This window comes from Rana temporaria, chromosome 1 (genome assembly GCF_905171775.1).
Source record: "Rana temporaria chromosome 1, aRanTem1.1, whole genome shotgun sequence".
Taxonomy (NCBI): Eukaryota; Metazoa; Chordata; class Amphibia; order Anura; family Ranidae; genus Rana; species Rana temporaria.
The window spans coordinates 429,548,409-429,573,015 of record NC_053489.1 but is presented as its reverse complement, the minus strand read 5'-3'; the positions used below and the strand labels follow the sequence as shown (position 1 = coordinate 429,573,015).

General features: G+C 43.4%; 1 protein-coding gene across 2 annotated transcripts in view; it reads right to left on the bottom strand.

The window, feature by feature from the left end:
* Positions 1–10,173: 10,173 nt before the first annotated feature.
* LOC120915141 (low-density lipoprotein receptor-related protein 1-like) overlaps positions 10,174–24,607 on the bottom strand; it is a 103,958-nt gene continuing 89,524 nt past the window's right edge. For both annotated transcript variants that reach the window (XM_040325410.1, XM_040325417.1), the window contains exons 30-35: positions 23,265–23,372; positions 21,995–22,231; positions 19,946–20,330; positions 17,831–17,963; positions 12,129–12,145; positions 10,174–10,248 (exon numbers count right to left, since the gene is read on the bottom strand). In XM_040325410.1, coding sequence (XP_040181344.1) covers positions 12,140–12,145; positions 17,831–17,963; positions 19,946–20,330; positions 21,995–22,231; positions 23,265–23,372 — 869 coding nt within the window. In that variant the 3' untranslated portion in view covers positions 10,174–10,248; positions 12,129–12,139. The remainder of the gene's footprint in view (positions 10,249–12,128; positions 12,146–17,830; positions 17,964–19,945; positions 20,331–21,994; positions 22,232–23,264; positions 23,373–24,607) is intronic.

Sequence of the window (24,607 nt, the reverse complement as noted above, 5' to 3'; positions counted from 1 at the left end):
ACTTTGTTGACTCAAGTTGAAGTCATTGGGTTGGCGGTAGCTTTATTTCTATTGGCAGCCGCTTTCATTGCCATCTGGGCTTTACCTCATTTGTTCCCCATGGCCTCTACGAGAGCTGCTCTTTGCAAAAATGGCAGCAGAGACAATATTCACCAGTGCCAACCCTGGACCTTTAGCAGCGGTTCTGGAGATACAGCAGCATGGAGATCTAGTGGCAAGCAGCAGCTGGCGGCATCTTTCTCTCCTTCATCCATCTCAGATTCTAACCACACGCCCTTTAAGACAGACACACACACACACACACACACACACACACACACACACACACACACACACTTAAAGCGGGGGTTCACCATAAAAAAAAAAAAAAAAAAATTCTAACATTACATCCAGCATACAAATGACATTTACAGTATGCAGGTTTTTTTTGCCGTACATACCGATATAGTGCGTTTTTCTCCCCAGCTTCCGGGTTCCAATTCCCACGGGACTGTGCATTCCTATCCCTGGGTTAGATGATAGACGTGTTGTGAAAAAGTTCCCATGTCGCACAAGGCGCGTCACCAGTTTTCCGTAAATAGCCGAGCTGCAAGTCGACGCTATACGGCGCCAGCGCCCGCCGTGTAGAGCTGACTGCGCAGGCGCCGTATAGCGCCGACTCGCAGCTCGGCTATTTACGGAAAACTGGTGACACGCCTTGGGCGACATGGGAACTTTTTCACAAGACGTCAATCATCTAACCCAGGGGTAGGAACGCCGAGTCCGGTAGGAATCAAAAGCCGGGGAGAAAAATCACAATATAACGGTATATACGGCAAAAAAACACAAAAAAAAAAACTGCATACTGTAAATGTCGTTAGTATGCTGGATGTAATGTTAGAATTTTTTTTTTTTTTTGAGTAAACCCCCGCTTTAAGCCCAAAACATTTCCAACTTATAACACGACACTGCTTAGACAAAAAAAAAAAAAAGTGTCCCTATAAAATTCAACAATGTTAATAAATACGATATGCTTTCCTGTCTATTTACCAATGCTAGCAGCATAAGGATTTAAAATAAGCCATGTTGATTTGGAGACTGAAGTTCCACATTAAAAGGTCAATTTGAATCTTTGATGCTAATCTAAAAAAGGGACTGAATAGTTTAAAAGATACATGGGTTACAAAACCTGGTGCTGCAAATACCCTTTGGAATTCTATCAGGCCTCTGAAGCCTCTCAGCACTCCCCCTCTTAATTTATTATGCCTTTCACACTTACAGGTGCATAGCAGACACATTTTTCAGCCCAATGGGCAACCGAGAGGCCGTTTATTAAAACTCCCGCTAACGCTTATAAGAAGTTACAAAAAAAAAAAAACTGTTTGTCATTTTGGGATAAAAGGTTTTACATAAATCAAATTTGATCATTGTAAGCACCCCGTCAGGGGTGAATGATCTGTCTCACCCCTATAACTGCAGGGCAATGTGTTCTGGTTTAATAAAAACAGACTTATTAGCTAGATCACCAGGTGAAAATAAAAAAAAGTCTAACTAATGCAGCCACCACATCTTAGAATGTGGTAGCTGCAAAATAAAGGTTTAATAACGCTCAAATTTCCCAATCTGCAAACTGGCTGTAATTCTTAATCCCCCCCCCCCCCATCAACCTGTGACAGGATTTTAAAGCAACACTAAAATACTTACCTATACTCCAACTATCCAACACCTGTGAGGTCCCTCACCAGTATCTTCTCACCAGCTTCTGGGAGCTGTTTATCAGCCGTTTTCATTAGCTGGTGCAGTATGGCACCATTCTTGGCCATGCACAGGAGTTATTCAGCCCTGCATACTGACACTGTACTGAAAATGTAGATAGAAGAAAGTTGCAATATCTCTTCTGAAATAAAAAAAAAATCTCTCCAACTAAAGGCAAAACCAGGCAGGACCTTTTATTGCAGGACTACTACCAGTATGTCACTTTAAATGGTGCACATACGGTACTTGATGGAATTAGGCACAGGTAGTTCTAAAGGGACGAACTACCAGAAACACCGTTAAGCCTTTATCCAATTCCCCAGATAGTGCCGTTTTTACATTAGGCCTCAATAAAGTGTTATACTTTTTGTTCAGCAAGTTGCTCTCATAAACTATGTAAAAGCTCTAATATATCCTTGCTAAGGTAGAGCTAGAAGTTGCTCACATTAAAACTGGACTTTTTTGTAACGTTGAAGACTTAACAATAATCTAAGTAGCTGTCTTTGGCTCCATTAGCATAGATCATGGGTGCTTAACCTGTGGATCTCCAAGTCCCAACAGGCCTCTGACTTTGGGAGTCATGCTTGTAACTGCCAGTGGCATGCAATGCTTTGTGGGACTTGCAGTTCTGCAACAGCTGGAGGGCCACAGGTTGAGCACCCATGACAGGAGGTCCTGCCACACTGTGAATCCAGCAGCAAGAACCCACAGATTTCTGCTTCTGGGATTAATAGCTATGTGCAGAGAGCAGTGATCTCCAAGCCCATATAAGACAGTAACAGGTTGTCGGCAGCCACAGCCATTTGTGCCTGTTCGCACAGCCAGCAATTCCTTGCACAGATTGCTGGCTTTGCCAACAGGCAGGAATGGGTGCAGCTGCCAACTGCCTGTCATTGCAGCATACAGACTCAGTGGCAGTTGCCATCTACACACCGCTGTCAATTCCAGCAGTAGGAATCAGATTCTTGCCACTGGGATTCATCTGGTGGCAAAACGCCTGTGCGAATGAGGCCTAAAGGCCTGTACACAAGTTAAGAAAATCATAAAAACATTTTCATGACAATTGTCTCTTCACCAGATAGGGCTTTCAACAACCGATTCCAACTGTTCAGGTGAGAAAACCCAAAAGGTGCAAGCTAGAAAATGTTTATCGTAAGTAGGCACAACATCTGATTTTCATTGTGTACAGTAATCGCACAGAAATAAAATAGAAAATACTGTGTGTAGCGCCTGGTTACTTCCAAGTACCGGTGCTATTAAAATCTAGAGGGTAATCAGAGTACTAATGACTCAGATTCCAATTACAATGTTCAAGTAGGGTCTCTGTTTAAGCTTAGCTGTACTGTGGGCTCATTCTGTTGTTGCTGGGGTGTTATCCCACCCCAGGATGACAGGTGGCAGCAGTGGAGTTGAGGCTGGGTGTCCTTTACCAGCAGCCAATCAGGAGGGAGTGTCCTCGCTGGGAGAGGGTACTTATGGAACAGACGCCATTGAGTCTGGGTCGTCTTCTTCCAGTGTGGCACCCACCTTTAGGGTGAACACAACAGCGCCCCGGCGTTATGGCCTACCTGGCCGGGGCGTGCGTGCCACGCGGTGTTCCTGGACCATGTTGGCCTGAAACATTTGAACAGTGACGGGGACCCAGTGGTCGACTGGGTCCCCACTTTTGAGGATCCCAAGCGGTATAGCTGTTCAGTGGGGAGTCCGTCTGAGGAGCGCCAATGAGAGGCTGGCGATCCACAAGGATTTCGACAAACCAACGGGGGACACGGTAGCCGGACACTGAAGGATTGATCACCTGTCAGTCAGTACCTGGGCAACGTTAAGGAGATCCAGGCGTAATTTAAACAAAGGAGGGTTGCCTCCAAATCTACCGTCAGAGAGGGCCTGTGGCAGAGGTCTCCCTGACGTCCATTTCAGGAGGGTCCGTGGCAGAGACTTTATCCTAAAGAGGTTCGAGTGATACAGGAGTGTTGCGGACATTCCTTTACTATTGCTATATGCACCATTCACCCCTAGGAATTCGGAAGAGCCACAAGGTAAATGTGCCACCCAAAACAAACCAGCAGCTCCCCCGGGGGTAGTGCTACATGTGCATGATCAGAAGCAAAGAATGACCCAGAAGACCAGGCTAGTACATGGCTACATTTGCTGGTCATTTTGCAAAAAAAATAAAATGAATAGGTTAGGACAGGAGACATTTTGATTTTTTGCTGGAAAGGGCCTGCTTGATATCCCAAAATTGCTTCTGGAGACATGGCCTGTAGAAAGTATCAATTTAGATTTTTGCAGATTGTATTATTTTACAGTATGTGCATATTTGTGGCAGGTCAGATGTATTTCCACCAGGTGGAAAGTTTTCTACTGAAATCTGCGATTGTAGCTACATTTTGAAAGAGAAGCGTTGTACATAATGGATCAAATTCATTCTGATGGGGCAAATCTTTAAACCCACTTTATTAAAGACAAAACTCTGAAACATTCATAGAGGACCACGCTCCTGCTGAATGATAAGATATGGTTCATCAACATTAAGCAAAACTAACTTTTTTGGACACCCAAAGGTGTTAATAAAACCATAGAGCAGATAAATTGCAGCTTTGGTACATGCAAAGAACTGTAAATGGCATTAGTCAGCCAGTTTCAGTCATTACTTCCTCTACCTATTGAGCAATGTAGGTCACTACAAATTGTACAGCTAAAAAATGGCTTGAAAGCAGTTGAGGGAAATGCTGCCACAATAATCGTGGCCAATAAAAGGATTTAAGGCAATGTTCATGAAAGACTTTCAATCTGGCGATAAAAGCGTTTCTCTGCAATTTGGTTCTCTCAGCCTAACTAGCCGATTGCTGTGGGAAAAAGTTGTTTGGAGTTCCTGGCAGCTTTTCTACAACCTAAGTCTACAGGATTCAATTATCTGAGGGCCTAGGAAAGAGGCCACTTACTGCCATTGCTACAACTGATAAAGAGTCAGTCTGATATTGTTGTATATTTAATAATGTGCCTTGTGCAAACGCAACACGCACTGGTTTACAAATCTACCCAAGTCTTCTATGCAGGGTTTATCACCTGGTAATGTAGGCTTTCCTCTGAGGAAATTCAGATTCTACTTATGTTTTTAAGGAGCCCAAGATTTTATGCTTACGGGTACAGGCGACGCACCAAGTTTTCCCAACGACCATCGCAGGATTCTCTAGACCAGTGCTGGCAAACATTGGCACCCCAGATGTTTTGGAACTACATTTCCCATGATGGTCAACTACACTGCAGCGTGCATGAGCATCATGAAAAATTTAGTTACAAAACATCTGGGGTACCATGGTTAACCATCACTGTTCTAGTCCAATGCCTGGAAAACCAAGGATATTGAATCCAGTCAGTCAATTACTGGCTGAGAGAAAAAAAAACAGTCATCAATAACTGTGCCTGCACAATACACACATCAATTCCAGCTGCAGGAACCCAGATTCTTGTCACTGGAATTTGTAGAAGTGTGTAAAGATGGAGGGGAAAAAACAAAAAAAAACAAACACACACGCAAGACCACCACTTTGAAGCGATGAAACAAAAGCATTTCCATATTGAGCATGTGTGCTTAGAGTCTTTTGAACCACATGTCAAACAATGTTATATATTGATGCCAGAGTAAAATTGGCCAGTGGTCAAGCGCCGATTGACCACTCTGTATTGAGGGTCACACATTCCAGTAAGGCTTCTTTGTGCACCGAGGTGTTATGTAGTTTTGTGGCTGGAGAAAGTTGGTGGATTTTGGAAACTCTACCCCTTTCTACTACCCCCCTCCCTCTTTTCCCCACAAATTGGAAGACTGCAATCCCTAACTGTCTTTCTTCAATTTTGGACACGCTCTTTTTTCTACTTAATATGCACTTAGGCCCGGATTCACAGACACTGGCGCATGTTTATGCCGCCGTAGCATATCTCCTTTACGCTACGCCGACGCAGCGCAGAGAGGCAAGCACTGAATTCACAAAGCACTTCCTCCCAAATCTGTGCTGGGTTTCTCAGGCGTAAGCGGAAGTGGGTGTTAGCCATGCTAATGAGGCGTGACCCCATGCAAATGATGGGCCGAGCGCCAGATACGCATCGCCAACTGCACATGCGCCGTCCCGTGGACGCATCCCAGTGCGCATGCTCACAAATACGTTGGAACAACTGCCTAAGATACGCCGGATCACTGCCTACGGCGTGAACCTAATCTACACCTAGTCATATTCGCGTCCAACGTAAACTACGTTAAATACGCAGGCTTGTGTTCCCTGGTGCAGCCCTTGGCATGGATGCTGCTGAGTTACACCTCCTTTATGGGGCTTAACTTTACGCCGTACATACAACTTACGCGCACCAGTTGTAGCCTGCGTCGGGCGCAAGTATGATCGTGAATCGGCGTATCTCCCTCATTTGCATATTTGAATAGAAAATCAATGGGAGCGCCACATGCGTCCAGCGTAAATATGCGCCCACTCTACGCCGGCAAGTTAAGTCTGGAATGAAGCCTGTTTTTAGGCGCATCTTAGTTTTTTGGGCACGGCGCATAGATACGATGGCGCATATTTGCACTTATGCGGCGTATCTCGAGATACGTCAGCGCAAGTGCTTTGTGAATCCGGGCCTTAGTGTTCATCTCCATGTGCTCAAATCATATTTGTGCACTTTTGTTCAATTTACACTGCATGCATTTTATTTATGCTTTTAGCTCTGCACTTATGGTTTATGTTGTGTGCAAACACCTGGGTGAATGGAGCCCACAATGACCCCCACCAGTGTTTGTCCCTCAAAGCATGAGGCATCGTGGATAATCTCAGCTAATCTAGACTTTGCATGCAGAGAAATCTGGGCTAGTAACAGACATTATGCTACAAACTCCAGTGGATAACTTCTGGAGAAGTGGTTACAACAGGCAAAAACAAAATGAGAATTCTTGCCAGGTCAGAAGGATTGCCACAAGGGTGAGAACATAAAATGTTATATCATTTTACTCATTAACCAATTCATCGTGCTACCACACCTAAGCGAGATACTATAAATCTACTACTCTAATTGCTGCTGCACACTGTGTTCCCACATCAAATGAAATAAAAAAAGTGCCGATCAGTATTTCACAGATTATTAATTATAACAATAGATCATATAGCATGTTGTAATAAGTCATGTGTGTATATTGCACAATATGATAAAGATAGACTAACCCAGCAAGAAGTTATAAATTAAAGAATTCGTGCAGTCTCAATAACACCTTGTTGGGCCATGTGTTATTATCACATTGTGCAATACACACTTGATTACAACACAATCTATTATTGTTCTAGATCTGAGAAACAGATTGCGCTGTACTTTAATAATTTTTTCCTATAAAATCAGTTTTATCCCCCAAGTTATCGGTCATGCAATGCAGTGTGGTCACTTTGCCATTTAAATTATAGCTGCTGTGCCCTCTGCAAAAGGCAGGTCACCCTATATGACCTCCAGTGGCGGCCCGTACATAGGGGGCGCCCGGGCGCCGCCCCCCCGTAGTCAAAAAAAAAAAGTTTTAAATTTCAAAAAATCCTTTACCAAATGCACTATGTGGCACCGGCCACGTGCATTATGGGAAGCGCCACGTCCATGCAATCACAAGATTGCAGACTTGGTGCTTCATTTGCGGGCTTTAGTACTGCCTTGTGGCGCTTACCAACCGCCACTGTGTCTGCCCGGCGCTCATAGTATCTATTACTACGGCCGGGCAGATTGACATCTAAGGCCATGTTGTCACTTCCTGTTGTCTCTCTCTCACGTGCCCGAGAGAGGACAGGAAGTATGAGGAGCAGACTCCTCCACAGCCATGGCTCCACCAAAATGCCAAGTGCTGCTGCTGCCCCTCTGTTGTCATCTCTAAGGTGTGAGGTCGTCGGCGGCATCCCCCCCCGGCCCCCCCCACATATCAACTGAAGAATGTCATTTTTAGGGGGAATTTCAGCGGCACCCGCAATCCCCCCCGCTTATCATGAAAAATAATGTAATTTTCAGGGCGAATTTTGTTTGTCAGATTTAAAAATAATGTAATTTTCAGGGGGTGTTTCGGTGGCAATATCCCCCCCCCCCCCCAATTAACATCTTTTTAAAAAAAAATTACATTTTTGGGGGGAATTTCGGTGGCACCCCCCTTATCTTTAAAAAAAAAAAAAAAAAAAAAAAAATCGGGGGAAATGGGGCAGAGGCCGCTATCGATAGGGGCAGAGGCCGCTATCGATAGGGGCAGAGGCCGCTATCGATAGGGGCAGAGGCCGCTATCGATAGGGGCAGAGGCCGCTATCGATAGGGGCAGAGGCCGCTATCGATAGGGGCAGAGGCCGCTATCGATAGGGGCAGAGGCCGCTATCGATAGGGGCAGAGGCCGCTATCGATAGGGGCAGAGGCCGCTATCGATAGGGGCAGAGGCCGCTATCGATAGGGGCAGAGGCCGCATTTGATGCGACACAGGGCTGCATGTAAGGAGGGACTCCGCTGGGGACACGTGAAGCAAGGAGGGACTCCACTGGGGACACCTGATGGCATCTGGTGGCAGGCGACACGCTCTGGGCTCCCACTGATTCTGCATTATGGTGAGTTGAATGGTTTCATTTTATATTACAATGCAATAATAGAAATAATGCGCTTCAATCATCCTGACACCATAACAACCATGCCGTGCCATGATGATTGAAGTATCTTTATCTGCTGATTGTTAAACTTTCTAGAATACACATTTCTATTGTTGTGTAGAATCTGGGCCTGCTGTCCCTCTCTCCCTCCAACCCTCGTTCATCTCAGATGCTAACCACACCACCTTAGAGCTACGCCCACTATTTTGATGAAGCCACGCCCATTTCCACCAAGTGGGAGGGGTCAAAAAGGAAGGGCGGGGTCTGGCACCCCCCATCCTAAAACTTCACCAGCCGCCACTGCTCATACTGCAAAAGTGCAATGACTTATTTGGTAAACCCTCCAGAACAGAGAAGGTGGATCACTATTTAAAAGGGCACAAAGGCAATGCAGCATTCCCTCTGGGGAATAAAAAATAAAAAAGGGGATTGTCTATTTAACTTACATGGATCTCCTTGCAGCTGAAGCACTCACCTGCTACAAACTACCCTAATACATACCATGTTTCTCCTCTACATGCAAGACTATTTGCATGCAAAGCATAACTTTTTTACAAGTCTTTCTGAATTTGAAGACTAGGAAGTGAGTCAGCTTCCTTCTGTCTTTGCATTTAGCAGATAAAAACACATTTTCTATCATATACAGCACATTTCTAGCATCTTTTCTGAACATCTTGTATGTGTACTTCAAAATTCAATGCCATTTTTAGTCTGGTGTTTTGTGCTGTAAAACCAAAAATTTCTTTTTTTGTCTAAAATGTTAACAATGCCTTTGCATCTTCAAACCCACACATGCAACAATGAAAATCTCTCATTATGGACCAAATTACAACCATTGGGTTAATATGAATCATTACTGTTCACTTTAACGATTTTCAGCAATGAGCCCGAAACTTATGGGAACATAAGTTACCACTTGGTACATTAAAGCCTAAATAATTGCATGTATGCTGCTGTAATCTTTAAAACTGCTTTTTAAAACACTATATTTAATGTATGAAAAGGCAGACTAAAGAGTTAGAAGCTGTACTTCCATTTGCTTTATGATCTATTCTTGGTTTAAGTCAGGATTAAAGTTTGGACAACCAGCATTAAAGATAAACACCAAAAATGTTTTGAATAGAGCAGGGATGGATTCAAATTCTTTCAAGTTTACTTTGGCCGTGTCCTGTTGGGAGACTTCTTTATTTCCGGTCACTGAGATACAACAGGGAGAGAATGTCTACAAAGCCCCTTTCAGACAGTTGTTACCACAACAGGTGTCCTATTAGAAGATTTCTTCTCATCTCTTGCTCTGATGGCAACTGTAAAAATTTTAGAAATTGTAGATTCACCCGCTTTGTCCTGGCGACCGTTACCAGTGGGGACACAAAACAGACCACTTGCCAGGGGACAGAAAAATGGTTTTGGCCTAAACAATGCCGAATAGTTTTTCAAGCCTTTTAGCACCACCAAGGCCTGTCTTAACACTTTTAAGTTGCAGAAAGTCTAGCCGACTTCAGTCTCATGCATTTAATGGTGGCAGACAATTTTTATTAAAAGATTAACCTTTCATCCCTTGTGGTATTCAAATCATGCTTGGCATCATATTTTACGGCAGCACCAAAGTAAATTAGTATAGATGGAAAACCCAAGCACTTATGAGGGGGACAGTTCTTAAAGATTCATGTATTGTTAAACATTTTTAAGCCAAGGTAAAGCATATCCTCAAAGACCAACATTTTCCTTGTGAACTTTACGGTGTTGAACACAGATAACTGGTGAATAAAGGTCATGTAAATAGATGGACAAAACACTTCAGTTGTAGAACACATTCACTTTTATTAGCATAAATATCAGTTAATACTGCAGTGCACGACATTTGAGATCAACCAACCTGTAAAAAGAAAAAAAATTGAATATTAAAAGTCGAAATCCTGCCTCTATTACAAGATCAAAAACTTTTACAGTGGAATTCTGTCTATAAACACCTGGCTTTGATCTTTGGCATGTTGCCATCTGGATCTGAAATTTGTAAGTTACCCTGTGTTGAAATCTCTAGGCTGCCCTTGCTGACCACTCCTTTAAAAAAAAAAGCTAAACAATACCACCATGCTGTAAGCGACAATCGTAACAGACAAAATATTTGAATGTGTCCCCCCATATAGCAAATCATACCATCCAAATAAAAAAATAAATCTAGTGGAAGAGCATATATAGCTCAGCAGTTTGTGGTGTGCATTAAAATGTGTGGTAGAATAAGTGGGGATGTGCATGCCAGTGCAGCGGCCGTCATTGGGGAGATAGTGTGTCCAGTAGTGATCAGTGTTCATTTACCCGATGGTTCCACCGCACTCAGGCACTGAACCTATTAGGAAAGCATTTGCAAATCTGCACAATTGGGGAGCTATACGCCATTGTTATATTTCCATCAATAGTGCACGCCAATGCCTCATAGTGACAGTGGAAATTGCAGTTGATGGAAGCTCAACCTTGCATGGTTACCAATGGCGGCGGGTGCCAAACAAACGGAAAACAATTGCAGCCACTGTGCCAATTGTCGCCACTGTGCCCTGTAAAATGCTCCCCGCCCGGCATTTGCCTTTCTGGGGTCAGCCATCCTCCTTCCACGGTCCCTTGATGTCTTCTCCTGCCCTCGATGACACTTCAGCCAATCAGGTTACTGGTATCCAGAATCGGTGAACCTGATTGGCTGAGACGCCTGTCAGTCTTATCCAAGGGACACACGGGGAAGTATTTGGAAGCAGATTACAGCCTGAGGGCTGTACTCGGAAAGCCTTTCAGAGCCGCCGATAGGCACTTCCACAGCCAACCAGCTGCCATTATTCAGATGGCTGGCGCTCACCAGGGGGCCGGCCATCTGAATAGTCGGCGGCAGCGGCAATACGTAGATTCATGCAATGCATGGATCTATGTATTGTATCAGTGGCGGTGCGGAAGCGAGAGGGGGCGGCGCTCCGACGCCCACTATGGACGCACCGCCACTGATGGTTACCTAGAATATTTGTGGCTTTTAAGTGTCAAGCAGGGGTCAGGTTCCATCGTCCACACCATTGCTCTCAATTTGGGGCAAAAAGCAGAAAAAAAAACATATAAAAATTTGGTGAAAAATAAACTATGCTAAAGCAAACTTTATAGCGGCCATTATGCTATGAACTCAGTATACTAAAGAGCAAGGGTCCTCAAACTACGACCATCCAGCTGTTGCGGAACTACACGTCCCATGAGGCATTGTAAAACTGAAATTCACAGACATGACTAGGCATAATGGGAATTGTAGTTCCTGAACAACTGGAGGGCCATAGTTCGAAGATCTCTGCTAAAGAGCATTACCTATGGCAATGCTGTGTGCTTGCTAATAGTAAGTCTTCAGATCTTTACCATACACGAGACCTCTGGATTTTTTTCTTCATTTACATTACAGTAAGAAAAATCGCTTTGCAAACCTGCAAGTTTCTTACTGCAGATCCTAGCAGTAACTTCCTTTTGCAGTCTGACACCAAGCCTTGCAATTTGCAGCAGCATTATCATCCAAGCTACTTTAGTTGGCCATTTGACTGCTGAACCAATAGTCCCGATAGGAAGCGAAACCGCAACTAAAGTGCAATACGACAGGCTGATTAGTGGTTGCTTAGCAGCCAGCAACAGCCAGGCAAGACATTTTGCAACAGTTTATAAAATACACACATAAAAACCAGTAAACCATTACGATTGCTTATATTTATGGCCATCCATGTTAAAGGGGGAAATGCTTACCTGAACCCCCTTCATTCCTAAAAAAGAAAAAAAAAAAAAGAAAAAGAAAGAAAAGATAGATTAGTAAAAAAAAGTTAAATTTTTTATCTGCAAGTGATATGCTTAAAGGGGTTGTAAAGGTAAAACAAATCCCCTAAATAGTCCTTCACTTACCTCATCCCTCGATTTTGCCTTTAAATGTCCTTATTTCTTCTGAGAAATCCTCACTTCCTGTTCTTCTGTCTAACTATACACAGTAATGCGACACTTTCTCCCTGGTGTGGAGAAAGCCTCTTGAGGGGGGCAAGAGGGAGGGTCAGGACTCGCTCTACTTTGCAGATAGAGAAAGGAGCTGTGTGTTGGTGGGCGTCCTGACCCTCCTACTCGCCCCCTCCCCCCTCAAGAGGCTTTCTCCGCACCAGGGAGAAAGCCTTGCATTACTGTGTTTAGTTACAGACAGAAGAACAGGAAGTGAGGATTTCTCAGAAGAAATAAGGACATTTAAAAGCAAAATGGAAGGATGAGGTAAGTGAAGGAGGACTGCACTAAGGTAAAGGAAGCCATTTAGGGAATTTTTTTGGTACCTTTACAACCCCTTTAAGTGAGCTGAAAAAAAAAAAAAACACAAGGCTGGGTTCACATTGCTAGTTGCCCACATCCAATTCGCAATAGCAGGAGAATGTGACCGGCTCTCTATGGAGCTGGTTGACATATCTCCGATGCGGCTCCAGTGCAAATTTGCACAGGCGCCCTGTGAGTCTCAGGTTCGATTTCAGCTTGAATTTTGGGCTGAATTCAGACCAAAACGGTGAACCAGGACGCACAGGGCCCCTGCTGGGAGCCACATCGGCATTCAGTGTGAACTGAGCCTTAATCTTTAAAATAGATCGCTTTCTGGTGAAATATTAGATATATAGGCGCAACTAGGTCACGTGTTTATTTCAACTCCGGTCCCCCTGGCTCACCGCCGCCACAGGTGAAACGCACACCAGGCATCTCCATAACGGGACTTGTGTACTCAGCTTTACTTACTGCTATCCAGCCTCAGTGCCAGGTCCAAGGCACATACAAATGTAAAATGGCCATTTGGCATGTTACTTGTATTTTAAACTTTGTTTATTAAATGGGATTACACTATGTTTGGTCCATCTCGTTATTTCACATATGCGGGTTTGAGCCTGCCAGTGGATGAGAAGTTCTGATCCTGTCTACATCAATTATCCTATATCTGCCATCATCCAATTTAACCACAGGCACATTAGACCTCTTTTTTAATTAAAAGGGTCAATGTGTTCTGGTAAGCTGCCATCCTTACCTTGAGCACTTTTGGGTGTCGAGTTTTGTTAGTTACTGTGGTGAAGGTAGCAAATCACTTTAAGTTTTGGATTGGTTCCCTCAACGAACATTTAAGAAAATCACCAAGATTGTCACTACTATTGAGTTCATGCACTAATTTGCTTTGAGGACTTTATCAGGACTGTTTTCTGGCTTATTTGGATTTCAAGCAGCATCACTTTATGGATCTAGTCCCATTCAGTTGGGTTTAGTGCCAATATAACAATTGGGTTTACACAGAGGTGTTCATATTGGTTTCACACTAATTACCCATGGTTTATATTTTATGTGCACTGTATTAAAACCAATTTTAATTTTTCTACTAAAAATGTTTTTCCTAGGTTCACACACTATTGTTAGCAATTCAGATGGTGTGATCAGGCTGGTGTTTATATCACCAATTATTTAGTTTTGCAATTTAATTTTCTGAGCGCCCCCATTAATATAAAATACTTTATATTAATCTTTTTGCATTAGATATATAGAGCAAAAATTATATATATATATATATATATATATATATATATATATATATATATATATAAATAAACACACACAAATGTGACACGTCTAAAAAAAAAAAGCATATAAGCCTCTAAAGGTGGGGGTCGAATGACGATTTGCCAGCGGTCACCAAATTCTGGGCTGTTCCTGAAGCCTGCACCGCTCTCCCAGTCTTTTCGCAGCTTCCCAGCAAGGCTGTCCCTGGAGCCCACTCAGCCACTTTGCAGCCGCCCATTCAGTTCACGGCATGGCTGGGGGGCAAAGACTAGAGGTCAGCTGACTGGTGAGGAATGTTAAGTGGGAGGGGCTGGAGGAGACCCCATCTCCTGATTTCAGCATAGGCGTCACTGCTATGGGACACCACAAAGTCAGACACAGTGAGTAACACTACCTGTGATTATAGTTGCCATTTAAAAGTCCCTACTACAGTTCTCAGATCAGCAGATGTCCTTAATCAAGAGCACCCAAGTTGGCTGATCAGAACTCCACCCAGCACTGCCACCGATCCCAACTCTCCGCCAACCAAGAAGTAAAAATACATACATGAAAAGGGAGAGTGGGGAAAAAAAAAAAAAGGGAGGGGAAGGGACAAAGGGGCGAGACAAAATAACCGCTAGAGAGGGATGGGGAAAAACAAAAAAATTAGGATAGAGAGGTAAAAGGGAAAGAAAGGAGAACAAAAAGTGGTACATCCTAAAATGTACCATAAGGGGGTTCAATACTGTATGAGTGGAAGGGACTCGGGGAGCACTAAATGTCTGTGGGTTAGGGCCGCAAATTACTTGCCTTGGTTGCCGACAACCCATGCTACGAAAATGCCACCAAATTTCACATGACTAACAATTATCCATGGTTTGCGTTTTTTAGTATAGCTCATAAATGCATTTGTGCACACAAACCTTAGATCTTTATTTAAAGAGTGCCTTAATCAACAATCTACAGTGGAGACTTGCATTACAGGGACTGGCGAGAGGACACACTGCTAGCAGGGTCCAAGCTACAGGAGGCAGGACATCAAGTATACCATACCTATACTGCATGCTGGTTTACTAAAAAAGTTTTACGTGCACCAACACTTCCTTTAAAAAAGGGCCCCAACAATAGTCCTCTAGAAAAATCTCTCCAGTTCTAAAAGCAAATACAAATCCTTTCTAAACCCATCACATCCCGCTCACTAGTCCTCCCTGACACTTCTTTCTAAATCACTGTCATGGGCTGCTTTAAGAGTGTTTCTCCGAATACTAATCTCCAAATACTTTATTTCCTGAGGCAGGTCAGCATTGAAACCAGCGTCATGTCAAATGAGGGGGTGGGTCCATTTACAACAAGTTTAAGTCCTGGTTCACACTTATGCGATACAGGAAATGGGGAATCCTGTGCGGCTCCCGCACCGCATTGCAATCACATGGTGTACATGCGATCTGCCGCGGGTGTCAAGGTTGTTATAACGACACCCCGAAACAGATTGCAAAACACCCATCTAAATTTAAAAGCCAGCAGCTACACATACTGCACCTGCTGGCTTTTCATAGGACACCTGCCCTGGAGTCCAGCGCTGTCAGCACCCGCCATTGCGGGTAAGGGAACTCCGCAGTATAGCCTTTTGGAACCCTACTGTGCATGCACAAGGCCCGCTACCCTCTACTGGCCCAGCGGCTGGGTGGGAGGAGGAGGGAGCCCCAGCCATGACTTCAAATATCCGCGGCTGAGGCTTCTGAAAGCCCCCCCCCGAAAATGTGCCAATTGCGGCACCGGGGGGGGGGGGGGAATCAGATGAGCGGAAGTTCCACTTTAGAGTCGAACTCTGCTTTAACCACTTGACACCCAGGCCAATTCTGACATTTCTCTCCTACATGTAAAAATCTTTTTTGCAAGAAAATTACATAGAACCCCCAAACATGTTTTTAGCAGAGACCCTAGAGAATACCATGGCGGCAATTTTCCGAACGCTTTAAAAACACACACACACACACACACAAAGTTAGCTAAATTTTTTTGCATAATGTGAAAGATGAAGTTATGCCGAGTAAATAGATATCCAACATGTCATGCTTCAAAATTGCACACGCTTGTGTACCTACCACCATAGGCAACACTTTACATTTTTTTACTTGTTACATGTTTTGAGTTACAGAAGAGGTCTAGGGCTAGAATTATTGCCCTCGCTTGAACACATTTTTCATATGTGGGCGGGACTTGCGTATGCGTTCTCTTCTGCATGCAAGCACACAGGCACTTCAAAAATGTAATTGTTAATTTTATATAAAAATAAAAAAAAAGGGGGGGGGGGGGGAAGAAAAACCTGTTTTGATCACTTTTATTCTAATTACAAGAAATGTAAACATCCCTTGTAATAGGAAAATTGCATGATCGGTCCTCTTAACAGTGAGGCTGGGAAGCCTTTAACCACTTCCCGCCCGTTCAATAGTCAATTGACGTCCGGGAAGTGGTTCTGTAATCCTGACTGGACGTCTATTGACGTCCTGCAGGATTACATGCCGGCACGCAGCATGGCGATCTGTGATGCGGGGTGTCAGTTAACAGAAAAAATAAAAAAAATTTTTTTTTTCAAAAAATTCATTTAGTTGTTGCGCAAAAAAAAAAAAAAAAAAAAAAAAATCGCAGAGGTGATCAAATACCACCAAAAGAAAGCTCTATTTGTGGGAACAAAATGATAAAAATTTCATTTGGGTACAGTGTAGCATGACCGCGCAATTGTCATTCAAATTGCGACAGTGCTGAAAGCTGAAAATTGGCTTGGGCAGAAGGTGCATAAGTGCCCGGTATGGAAGTGGTTAAAAAAATAAAATACACACACACACACACACACACACACACTAGGCTTCCCAGCCAAGGTGAAGCCATTTGTTTGAATGCAGAGGCCGGGCGTGACACAACATCGCGCCCAGCCTCTGAGCGATCAAAGACTCTGGCGACCAACTGGTCCACCAGAAATCTCTATGGTAAACATCCGGAGCTGACGAATCCTGTCTGACACACCGACAGCAGCGGTGAGTTGGTAGAAGCACCGGAGTGGTGGGGAGCGTCCCCTCTCGTCGACACAAGAACCATCAAGTGGTGGAACAGACGCTATGATCATTCTTGGAGTGTAGGGAATCGCCGGCTGAAAAAGCGGATATCTGAATGATGCATGTAGCTGCACACCATGCCTGTAGCTGCACCCATCATTCAGATGTACCTGTGCAAAAGTCAAGGATGTCATGACGGCCGGGAGTTGGTTAGAGACCAATACATTACCACTATAGTAGGTTTGCAACCGGTTTTATGAAATGCAGCATTTCATAGTATGCTATATTTCAAAAACCTCTCAAAGCTAAAGTTTTTAAATAAAGACCATACAAATATAGAAGCTTTGGCTGGAGTGCATAAATGCCCAATAGTGAAATCAATACAAGCTGTAGGAAAATAAATCTGTCTATGCAGTAATTAAGAGCTTTAACTAGGGATTACAGCACTAAGGCTGACCTTATGCAGTTTGAATCTTGGCTGGTTTAGTAGAAACAGCCGAGATTCAAACCATTAATTGGCAGGCTGAATGTACAAAGTTGAGCGATCAACTTGGGTACAACCTGCCTGCTGGATTGTCTTCTGAATATCGCAAATTTCTGCTAAGGCCGCTAGTGAGAATCACCATCTTCCAGATAATGATGGCTGCCCCCGCACCAGGAGAAGCCAATTGCTAGGCAGCAGGAATTCCCCTGTCACCGTTGATGGGGGAATTGTGCAAATTTCTTTCCTGTAACCCATCTATAAGCTGCCTTACTCAACAAAAAATGTAGTGATATGTTACAAACCATTCAGTGCACGCATCTATTTGAGGAGAAGATTGTGGCAGATCTTTCAATTAATTTTCTGTGACTTGCCTGTTCAATAGCATTGCCTTCAGCATCAAAAGCTTCGTTAAGGAAAGTGGATTCCATTGTTCTAGCTTCCAGGGGATACAAGTCTTTATCAGACTGCCGAGTCAGAGTTCTTGAAGAAGCGGAACTGGAGGTTCTGTCAAGTCAGGATATTTAGAGAAGTTCATAAATCAAGTAATGTAATAGAAAACACATCTACTAGAAACACACCAGTCTACTTTTCACCAACTTTTGCATTTACAAGGATACGGTCGAACTGGATGGACTTTTCAACCTGACCAACTATGCAACTATAACGTTTTACTAGTTTCTGAAAAAAGGCCAAAATCAGCTTTTAATAGATTTCACACCAAGAATCATGTAAGGGCACTATTGGAACATGTTTCAAGGCAGCTGCACTTTGATAAAATGTTGAATTTTGTTTTTTGCCGGCTCAGTTGGCGAGTGAGCGGACGGCTGGCCAATCAGGGAGTCAGCGGGCGGGGGGAGTCGAGAGTCCACACACCACCCACACACACACACTTTTTTGGCAGTGCCCCTCCCGAGATTAGACTCTGGTTCGACCCCTGCATTGGCATACTGTTTAGCGAACTGTGCCTGAACCTACCCCTCTACGTAGATTTATGCATGAACCCTCTTATTGTAACCTTTGCTATTACATTTGAATTCAGTTAACCCTAAACCGTCCTAGTACCAGTTCTCAGTTGAGTTTAAGTGGTTCTATAGGCTGAAAGTTTACCTTCATGCATTCCATGCCAGGATGACAAGATGCCACATAATTTGATGGAAATGAAAATCAACCTACAGAGGGCGGAATTTAAAGACACTCAAAATCAAAGTGAAAAAATTATGCAGCAGGCTAGTCCATGTTGCTGAAATTTCATGGCAGCTCAAAATGCTACTCAGTAGCTTGTATGGCCCCCCCACGTGCTTGTATGCCTGGCAACGTTGGGGCATGCTCCTTAAGAGAGAGGATGGTGTCCTGAAGTATTTTCTCCCAGATCTGGACCAGGGCATCACAGCTTCTCAAGACTGAGGTGCAACCTGGTGGCGTTGGATGGACCGAAACATAATACCTTAGAGGTGTTCTATTGGGTTTAGGTCAGGCAAGCGTAGGGGCTATTTAATGGTTTTAAATGTCTTCAGGAACTGACTGCATAATCTCACCACATAAGGCTGTGCATTGTCATGCACAAGGAGGAACCCAGGACCCACTGCACCAGTGTAGAGTCCAAGGATTTAAACCCGATACCTAATGGCAGTCAGGGTGCCACTGTCTAGCCTGTATAGGTCTGTGTGCCTCCATGGATATGCCTCCCCAGACCATCACTGACCCACCAAACTGGTCATGTTAAAGTTATAGGCAAAAAAAAAAAAAAAATCACGGCTTCTTCAGACCCTTTCACATGTGACACATGCTCGGGGTGAACCTGCTCTCACCTGTGAAATGCATAGGGCACACCAGTAGCGGACCTGCCAATTCTGGTGTTCAATGGCAAATGCCAATCAAGCTCCACGGCAGTGAGCACAGGGCCCACTAGACAAACCATCAGGCCCCCCTCATGATGTCAGTTTGATTGGTCAGAGACATTCACACCAGTGGCCTGCTGAAGGTAATTTTCTAGGGCTCTGGCAGTACCCATCCTGTTCCTCCGTGTACAAAATCCATCAGAATGACTGGCATATGCTTTTAAGGACCTTCTACAGCACTGTCCAGCTATCCTAAAGTAACTGCCTGTCTCAAGTAATAAAAAAGCCTAGCGTTGACGCGTTTAGCTGTGTCCAGCTTTTCTGCCAAAACTGCCACTTTTGGATGCAGGGGAGTAGACAGGAAAAAAACCCTGATGCCACAAGAAGCAGCTACAAAAACACCAGCGTGCATAAGGCCAAAAACACCAATGGCACAATCCTAAAATCTCAAGTTTCCTGGCATGCAATATACATTACAGTAAAATGTAAAACCAAATACAGCATTGCAGTACAAAACCCGATGGCACCAAAACCGTCCCATATTTTCAGAAAATCAGTCTAGATAGGTGGCAAGAATGTTATACATACATTACTAAATCAACTTTTTTTTTTTAAAAAAGGACTGCATCACTAATGTTAAAAACTAACCTGTGTAAAGCTTTTCTTCTGGACACAAATACAAAGACTCCTGCAGCTATTCCAAACACAAGAAATACTGCAATAGTGCCAAGAGTTATAGGAGCAGCAAGTGGCTGTACGCCAACCTCACAAATATTTCCGCTATATCCATAATCACATTGACATTTAATAACATCCTTTTCAAAAACACATTCTCCTTTCATGCTGCATGTCTCTCTGGTGCAAGGCCTGGACTCCCTTTCAAGTTCTTCTGGGGTCAGGTCGCTTTCTGGCTCATCAATTTCATCTGCAATTGTGCTGAAATGAAATCTTGGATCTCCCAAACGTCTGGTTGTGGATGGTGTGGTAACCAGAGGTGAAGGAATAATGGGTTTACTTCCTTTTAGGTATGCACCTGAAAATCACAATGTATAATGTTAGTCAACAGCCCTAACTTTTTGCCATCAATTCAAATAATGGAAAATATCACAGGAGACATGTGTAGCTTCATTGTGAGTGGCAGTGGTGTAGCACCATTGCTCTATATGCCTTTGGAGACAAACTGCATGTAGTACACACACACACACACACACACACACACACGTTTGATGCTGGAATATAAATGTATTCTAGTACCAAGGCTAAACATTTGGCTGCTCAAGGAGGCCAGTGTATGTTAAGAGCTTGGTTGTCTAGATCTTTTCACAGCGGTCAAGTGTTAAACAGGGAAAGAAAAGCAAAATAATGGCTGTTGTCAGCAAGCAGTTTGCATGGCATTAGTTCTTTGGTTGTATCCTGGCAGGGAGATATTGCCTGTAAAATCCCTGAACACTCAAGCCAGTTGATAGTTTAGCCTAAAACCATGAACCCATTACAAATGTTGTGATGGCTCCAACTGTCCCTATATTAAAAACAGCCATGAGAGAAACATGGCAGTTGTCATCGTGGAACACTCTGAAAAGGCTAGTTGCTTGGCTGTCAAGCTTGCCCTCCTGCTCCACTGCCGTGTGTCATTGATTTGGTACAAGTACACCAATCATAGACATCAGAAGTTAGTCTAGTTAACTGGCCTGGAACAAGTTGTCAAAATGACGCACTGACAATTTGTAAACGTGTGGATGGAACAGAACACGTGGTGTTCAAAGTGGTTTTGGGACCATTGGCCAATGGGTTCTTTACAGGGGGAATACGTTTGGGGTCACAGGCAGCAATCTGAGCCCAGCAAGGGACAGGCAGCAATGCAATATAATTCAGCAACTCACACCTGCAGCTTCCATCTGCCTCAGTACAGGTTCAGTTCTCTGCATAGTGGTCCCCTTAAAGTGGCACTAAACCCTTCTATCCTTCACAGCCAAGGAAGCTGCCATCTTAGCTTCAAGGTTAATCTGCAATTGCCATGGTGTTGCATGTGCAAGTCATGACACCAGCTATTTGATGGCTTGACCGTTCAGTTGAGAGCACAGGCACACAAGACGTTTTTCATGGCATGCTTTGGGAGGGGAAATTACTGAAACCAAGCAGATGGAATCTGGAGCAGTAGTGCATGGCAACCAACCCATTGCCATCTACAGCTTGTTCAGTTACATTTTAAAAATGGAAGCCAATTGGTCACCATACACAGTTGCTCCATTCTTAGTGCCACGCTTCCCTTAAATCACATTAAGTTGATGGGTTTAGTTCTGCTTTGTCTCCAGAGATCTACCTTAGCTCAGGCTTTTTTTGTCACCAACAGACCTGTGAAAAGTGCATTGAAGGCCACCCAAAATCCAGCTCCATTGCAGCTGCTGGCAGCATGGACTGCACATGGACAGCTTCCCTGGTTCAATGGCTTTTAGGGCTCTTTGATCTTCCAGTCATTTGTGGCTAGGGATCAAAGTTGCCCATTTGCCGAGAGGGCTGGGAAAAAAGGCAGGAAGGTGCCACAGGCAGGGGACTGGCTCCTTGATGGTCACCATAATAGCCAGTCAACAAGCATGTTTAGGTGGTCAAGGCAGCCATGCATTTCTCCTATGACCAGTTTAATGCATCATTTAAATCACAAGGCAACACAGTTCACATGAAAAACTAAAATGTACTTACACTTTTCTTCATCAGAGGCATCCAAACAATCTACCTTTTGATCACATATTTGGTTTCTAGCGACACATTTTAAGTGATCTTTACAAGGCTGAGAATCATGGGGGCACCTCAACTCTTCAACACAGTAAGTATCGTTCACCAGATAATGAGTAGCTGAACAATGACACGAATGACCGAAAAGGTTTGGCAAACAAATTTGGCTGCACCCACCATTATTTTTAGAGCAGCCATTACTTCCTGTAATGCAAACAGATTTGAAATAAGCAGTTTATAAAACTTACCAATTTTGTACATAAAGTGTCTGTAGATATCTGCATTTATGGTACATGTGTACAGAAAGTGCAATAGCCAACATTCTCAGTCAACCAAGGTCTTTAAAGGCCAGTATTACAATCATCCAGAGCCTTCAGTCATACAACATTGACAGTCAAAGCAACCATTTTAGGTAAAATCACTACATTTTCTTTACTTGTTCCAACCTAGCTTAAAATAGTGTCCCATCTACTGATCAGCAAAATAACTTGACTGCTAGTTATAAAAGCATCCACTTTGCCCCTCATCTAGAGAGATGGGCCTCTTGCCTACTGTAAGCTTGGGCTTGACTGGCCAGGCTGTGCATGCACATTTGGGAAGCCTTGGTTAAAGCCTCTTGCCACTACTGCTAGAGCCATTAGGTCTTTTTTGCCCAATGGCAGAGCTTGGATATTTTACCACCGTCTACAGACCAGTACAGTGTCCTACAAAAGGCTTGTATGCAGGGAGCCTGGTATGTAGCTGGAGCACCAGAGGCTACAACATTTTTATAGAAAATCTAGTGAATACAGTTATTGGTGCCAATAACCATTTGCACAAGTACTTGTAATCATGCAAATGCTGATATACCAAAACTAATATTTTGTGCAGTGCGATTTGAGCCCATAAAAATGAATGCGATTCTTTGCAGTGCAATTTGAGGCCAATGCAGTGAGATTTGTCCGACTCACAAGGCTTCCCGCACTGCTCCTGCATGAACCCAGGTTTGTCAATATGACTTAAGCCTGGGTCAACATGAGCTGTGTGAGAAACCGACAGAAATTGCACCACATTGTTAAAAGGACACACAATTCTTTGCATTGCAATTTGAGACAATTTTTGTAGGAGCTCAAATCATGAAAAAAAGTGGGTATCGGTAATTGGCATCGGTGAGCACTTAAAAAAAGAAGGATCGGTACGCGTTCAAAAAACTGGTATTCGTGCATTCATTGTAAAACTATTAATTTTACAGGCTTACCTTGTTGAGTTAGTCTGCTATAAACTTTTAGGTCTACCACCTTTTGGTCCACTTCATAATACCTTATTTCCTTGGTTTCCACTTTAGTAAATGAAATGTTTGTTGTACCTAAAAGGAAAAAAAAAAAAAAAAGCACCATTAAAGGATTTAATTAGGGGGATGGGACATATTCAAACGGTCTGGTTCCTAAGGAAAGATATTCATATGACTGGAAACTGACTTATGCAGCAGGATGGCCTGGATGAGGTGTTCAGCATTAAGACTGACTGGAATCTAGCATTGATCACAACATCCAAATTGGTAACATATCCAACTTTCTTCAAAAAAGAAATTCAGGAGATGCCACTGTAGATTTGATTTTAAGCTTCCCCAACTACCAAAAGGCTGCGTGAAAAGGCATTGCAGCCATGTTCAGAATTTTTAAGTGACGCAACTCATCGTGATCAGTCGGTGAGGAGAGCCTCAGTAGTTGATGTTTTTGGCTATATACAAGATAACTATGTGAGTGGGCAATTAGTCTTGATAAAAACATTTATACAATTGCATAAAGAAAGCCCTTTTTACTCTGAGCCACTCCAGAGAAATTGTCTCCTACGATGAAATGGATACCCTTACACCAAGATGCAGTGGCGTTTTCTCCCCTGTCAGGAACATTAAGGATATACCAGTAAAAGGTGGGATCGCTTCCCAAGGTGATTGGGCAATTCACCTCGTGGAGGCATTTATCACTGAATTTTACGAAGCACCAAGTTTAAAAAAAGGAGGATTCCACTATATCATGTGGGACCATTACATTTAAATATTAATTTATTCATCATCACTTGTTTGTTAACGCATGTATTATTCAAGTTGTATATATCCATTGTCACATTCAATTGTTTTACACAGGTGTAATGAGCGCACCATTCCCCTAAAAATTGTTTTCATGTTAGTGTAAAGATCACTGCTATAAATGGTGCAGCTGTTCTGAGCGTTTTAACGGCCATTAGTATTACATAGCAGCGCTTTAGGGATTGATGTAAAGAGTAAGCTGCAATTAACCAAACCCAGCGACAATGGCTCTGAAGCTCCACCCAAAAGGGGAAGTTCCACTTTAAGCACTCCCCAGCCACATTTGGCATGCAATATCTTTTGGAGAGGAGTGTGTACCTAGTTTTGACAGGTACCCACTCCCACTTGATTCATGGATTGGCCGTTGATCAGTCTTGCACAAGAAGAATGCGCTTATGGAGGTGCCAGAGAATGACATGAACCTCTTTGTTCAAAGTTTACTAAAGGATAAAACTGACTGCTCCAAACCTTCCACCTTTTTGGAAGAATTTACAACTGCAGCTCTGTTTCGC